General features: G+C 36.4%; 1 protein-coding gene across 6 annotated transcripts in view; it reads left to right on the forward strand.

Annotated features, from left to right (window-relative positions):
• Window positions 1-6000, forward strand: part of ZBED4 (zinc finger BED-type containing 4) — a 29416-nt gene extending 23416 nt beyond the window's left edge. For all 6 annotated transcript variants that reach the window (XM_083831454.1, XM_083831453.1, XM_083831450.1 and 3 more), the window contains one exon: window positions 699-6000. In XM_083831454.1, the coding sequence (XP_083687580.1) occupies window positions 1108-4626 (3519 nt within the window). In that variant the 5' untranslated portion in view covers window positions 699-1107 and the 3' untranslated portion in view covers window positions 4627-6000. The remainder of the gene's footprint in view (window positions 1-698) is intronic.

Consider the following 6000-nt stretch of genomic DNA (forward strand, 5'->3'; position numbering starts at 1 on the left):
ATATAGCATTTGCATAGCCTGGTTATCCTAAACTAAGCATTTCAGTTTTTAATCCTGAAAGTCAAAAAGTAGCTCGTTTCTACGCTATGGTGTTGTTTGGGAGCATTATGGCGTGAATATAACCATGTGGACCATGTCAGAGGACCGGAGATGAGTATAACTAAATGCTGGACACCCTTACAAAGGTTTATTGCAAAAGATTGTATTTTCTTAGACACAGCTGTTAACAGTGAAGGGTTCACATGTACCAGAGGACACTTACATTTGTTCTTAAGTGCATATTTTGTTGCTAACATGACTAAATGCCTGCTTGTCTTTCTATATGTATCTACGGATATAGTTGGCTGTATGGATTATATGCGTGTGTACGTATGTATTACACAGCAGTTGAATTAGGATGTAGGGTGAGGTGTATGTATGTACAAGCAAACACAAAAGTGATGCTTGGACTCTAGATTTTGACAAAGTTGGCCCAGTGCTGTGTGTGTAGATGTGCATTTGCCCACCATAGATTCATTGAATAAATTGTTTTAGGGGGGAGGGGAAGGTGAATAGAACTTGGCTGAATTCTTTTTACCTTAAAGAAAGTGTGGGGAAAAAAAACACACAGAACATCTAGTGCATGTTTTCAGCTGATGTTTACAATAGTTATTTAGAATGTGTTAGTCAACTTTGTCTTCTGACTGTTTTATTTCTAGATGGTGCAAAGGAATCAGAGTTGTCCAACCAAGATGAACAGAATGGCTTCGTTGACCAAGAAAATAGAACATTCATTCTTTAGGATTATGGCTACAACATGAAGCATTTAACAGTAGCTGTCTTTGAGAACATTCATCTATGACCTGAAATGTCCTGATCCTGGGAAAAAAAAAAATGAGATTCCATTAATTAAGTCTATAATTTCTTAATGCAATCTTATGACTAATCATATTTGCTTGTGTACAACACGGATACAGAATTCATAAACCAGAGATTATTTTAACACACACATTTGTGTCTGTGCACTCAGTATACAAGATATATTACTTTAATCAAAGTTTAAATAATCTTTTTAAATTATCTATATTTATTAATAAATGAAGACTTGGCAAGAAGAATTTGTCAGGCATGGAAAACAGTAATTCAGGTTGCCCCCAAATGGATGGTAATTTTGTCTTGGGTAAAATCAATAACTTAAAAGTAGAGCAAGAGGAAGACACCATTAACTGTACTCTAGAACGAATGGATATAAAGACAGAACAAGATGATTTCAAACATGCAGACAGCAGTGATGAACAAGAAGACAAAGAAAAGAACTTCATTAGTAACAACCCTAGCAAATATTTATCCACAGAAAATGAAGATGATTATGGATCTCTTTTTTCTCAGTATAGTAGTACGCTGTATGATGTAGCAATGGAAGCTGTGACACAAAGCCTTCTTTCTAGCAGAAACATAAGCTCCAGAAAAAAGTCACCTGCTTGGAACCATTTTTTTATATCTCCTAGAGATAGCACTAAAGCAATATGTATGTACTGTATGAAAGAATTTAGTCGGGGTAAAAATGAAAAGGACCTAAGTACAAGTTGTCTCATGAGGCATGTGAGGAGAGCCCATCCTACTGTACTAATCCAAGAAAATGGAAGTATGCCAGGTATATCCTCCTTTCCTTCACCTACATTGTTACTGCCTCCTCAGTCCACAGATGTTGGAGATCTGAGCTCTATGTTATCCCCTATAAAGCTGGTCAAGAAAATGGCTTCTAAAATACCATCTCCAGATCGAATAATTGAGGAATCTGTTTCTATTGTTTCTTCTGAAGAAATAGCAGATCTCTCAGTTTCTGAAAAATGCAACAAAGAAGAAGTCATGGTTGGGTCATCTCCACAGCTACCCAACAACCAGTATGATGAAACTGTGGAGAACGTAGCAGAAAAAACTGTTGTAATTCCAAAGAGCACATCGGGTTCTAGGAGGAGATCTGCTGTCTGGAAACACTTTTATTTATCACCTCTAGATAATTCTAAAGCTGTTTGCATCCACTGCATGAATGAATTCAGTAGAGGAAAAAATGGAAAAGACCTGGGAACAAGTTGTTTGATAAGACACATGTGGAGAGCCCATCGTTCCATTGTCCTGCAAGAGAATGGAGGTGGTACCAGCATACCACCTCTCTACACTGCACCACCAACTCTGTTGCCTTCTTTACTACCCTCGGATAGTGATCTGAATTCTATGTCATCCTCTCCTGGAAAACTAATGAAAGAACCAACTTCTGTTTGTTCTTCTCCAGACAGAATCTGTGAGGAGATCCATACTAACCTCTCTTCTGGAGATGCTCTAGTGGAAGACTCAATGCTGTCATCTTCTGATGATATAGGTGAAGTCTCCTTTGTTTCCTCACCTGAGAAACAGTGTGAGGGATTAGGTCCGCTAATATTTGAACCTACTGCTGTATTTCAGCAAAATAAAAGGATAATGAAAAGACTTAAATCAGAAGTCTGGCATCACTTTTCACTGTCACCTGCAGACAGTCTAAAAGCAGTATGTAGATACTGCAGTTGTATGATAAGTCGTGGTAAAAAAGGAGATGTGGGCACAAGCTGCTTGATGAGACATCTATATAGACGCCATCCCGATATAATTGGAAACCAAAAGAGCTGTCTTGATGTTAGTTTGGCAAATTCTCCTTATGCCACTCTGGCTTCTGCAGAATGTTCATCCTCAAAGTTGACTGACTTGCCCACGATGGTTACACATGATAATCAAATTATATTTCCTGTTACTAGCAAGAAGACCTCAAAACTGTGGAATCATTTTTCAATTTGTTCTGCAGATTCAACAAAAGTAATATGTATGCACTGTGGACGTACAATAAGTAGGGGGAAAAAGCCAACAAATCTAGGCACAAGTTGCCTTCTTAGACATTTGCAGCGGTTTCATAACAATGTATTAAAAACTGATGTCTCAGAGACTGTATTATCCTCATCTACGGATAATCACATGCCACTGAGCACAGAATTATTAGCATCTTCAACTTTTGATGAAACCAATGACAAATTTTGTGACTCTCACCCAATTGCCAAAAAAATCACAAGTCTTGTAGCTGAAATGATTGCACTTGACCTTCAGCCATATTCTTTTGTAGACAATATTGGCTTTAACAGGCTGCTTGAATACTTGCAACCTCAGTATTCTTTACCTTCTCCATCTTACTTTTCTAGGACAGCAATTCCCAATATGTATGATAATGTAAAACAAATAATTATTTCACATCTTAAAGAAGCTGAAAGTGGAGTGATCCATTTTACGTCCGGAATATGGATGAGCAACCAAACACGAGAATATCTAACCCTTACAGCTCATTGGGTAACGTTTGAGTCTTCATTTCGACCACAGTGTGAGGATTACCATTGTTCAGCACTATTAAATGTATCACAGATTGATTGTGACTACAATGGAATCAGTATTCAAAAGCAGTTAGAGTATTGGTGGGAAACATGGATTACTTCCATTGGTCTTCAGATTGGGATTACTGTTACTGATAATCAGAGCATAGAAAAAACTTTAAATGAAGGTGATCATTCAAGTGTACAATGTTTTAGTCACACTGTTAATGTCATAGTAAATGAGGCTATTAAAAGCCAGAGAATGGTTCAGAATTTGCTTAGTATTGCAAGAAAGATCTGTGAACGTGTTCATCGGTCAGCAAAAGCAAAAGAGAAGTTAGCTGAGCTGCAAAAAGAGTACGAGTTGCCTCAGCATCAGCTTATACAAGATGTTCCATCCAAGTGGAATACATCATTTCATATGCTTGAACGTCTTATTGAACAGAAAAGAGCAATTGATGAAATGTCAATAGAGTGCAGCTTTCGGGAGCTAATAAGCTGTGATCAGTGGGAAGTTATGCAGTCAGTGTGTCATGCTCTCAAGCCTTTCGAAGCTGCAAGTAGGGAGATGAGTACACACATGTCTACTTTAAGCCAGGTGATTCCAATGATTCACATACTTAACAGGAAAATAGAAATGCTATTTGAGGAAACAATGGGCATAGATACCATGCTGAAGTCTTTGAAAGAGGCTATGGTGAGTAGATTGTCCTCCACACTTCATGATCCAAGGTACATTTTTGCGACGCTTCTGGATCCCCGCTATAAAACATCCTTATTTACAGAAGAGGAGGCTGAACAATATAAACAAGACTTAATCAGGGAGCTGGAAATAATGAGTTCTACCTCAGAAGATGATAAACCTGTTTCCAATGGATGTGATATAGGTTCACCATCTACAAATTCATATGGGGAAGATAATCTTTGGTCACTCATGGGTGACATGAAGAAAACGAAAGACCTGAAAGAGAGAGCGAAGTTACCAGAAGAAATGGTGCTTTCTTACTTGGAGGAAGAAGTGCTTGAGCATAACTGTGATCCTCTAACTTACTGGAACTTTAAGAAGTCATCTTGGCCAGTACTGTCAAAATTGGCTGTCAGGTTCTTGGGTTGCCCACCAAGCATTGTTCCTTCAGAGAGATTGTTCAATACATCCAATGAAAGCAACAACTTTAGTCAGTCAAGGTTAATGATTGAACACTTTGAAAAACTTATCTTTTTGAAAGTGAATCTTCCTTTAATATACTTCCAGTATTGAAAATAATGAACAAACTGCTAGACTAAATCTATTGTTGCTCACTGGATATTAACTATCTGTAACTTGGATTGTTAGATTGCTCCAATAGGGGCCATGTATGACATCTAATCAGTGACTATAATTCCAAATTTTAGTTCCTTTTTTTTTTCAGCTTTCAATATGTCTACATGTGCCTTATTCATAGTACTTCAGGCCAGATATTGTATATATGTTTTTTAAAAGTTCATACTAGAGATAGCCTGTCTTGTCAAATTATACAGTTATGTAGGTTTTAATCCATAATTGTAAATGAACTTTAAAAAAGCTCAGTCATTTGTTTTAATAGAATGGCAAAAAAAAAAAAAAGATGTAAACAGTTCTATTCTGTAGTTTTTTATTCAATTATTATGTAAAAACCATAAACCAGGTACTGTATTTTAGTTGAACATTGCTTTAATTGCAACAAAACAGCTTTTGTAGTTGTCGAAAGAAAGCTGTAGATGAAAGATGGGGTTCGAGCCATCTTTTTATTATGTGATGTTCTTAACTGCAAGCCCGAAAGTACTTATAAGATTAAGAAGCGTTATGGACGAAGGTGTTTTTACAGGAGACTATTTACTTAGTATCTGAAAACAAATCTTAAATTTGAGATGATATGGAACATCGGTTATCCAGCAGTCTGTAGTAAAGCTTCCCTTCCTGGCTTCTCCTGTTCAGGTTTTACATTTTAAATGAACTAAAAAAAAAAATTCTCATTATTTATAAAAGCTCTTTGGAAGGTTTATCGAAGTTTATGAATCAATGCTTGTTATTTAATGCCATGTACAAAAAAAAAAAGCAAGGAATTTTTGATGAAGACTGTAATGTCATTCTAAAACCTCTTCTAATCTGTAGTGCATCGAAACTATAAGGTTCCTGATTGTAAAAATTGAGCCCTTATTCCTAAAGTAATTTCAGTCGTGTAGAACAGCCCATCTTAAAGCTCCTAATACAGAAATAACCGATCTTCTGATTTTCAGTAATAGCCTTATGGATACGGTGCACTGCTTAGAATTTTATGTAGTAGGGTTGGTTCTTAACTGTCACAGTCCATCAGGCAAATGGGACATAGAGCCCTCAAAACTTCAAATAAGGTGGGAAAAAGAATAGCCAGCATTTTAATTTGAAAGGAATGTTCTCCAATGTTTTTTTAACTTTAGAAAGATTAATCTCCTCATTTCAGTTTTCATTAAATACTTTTTGGGAAACAAGTCATCATTTGTCTATGACCTTTTAGAAAAGTTGTAGCTTTGTTAAAATACTGTACCTATGCCTAATCTAATTTTGCATTTACTATGTTTTAGTGTATTTATAAATGGTGAACTCAGTTTCTGAAATTAAACATTTTATTTGCAA

Source organism: Anser anser (assembly GCF_964211835.1).
Source record: "Anser anser genome assembly, chromosome: 1".
Taxonomy (NCBI): Eukaryota; Metazoa; Chordata; class Aves; order Anseriformes; family Anatidae; genus Anser; species Anser anser.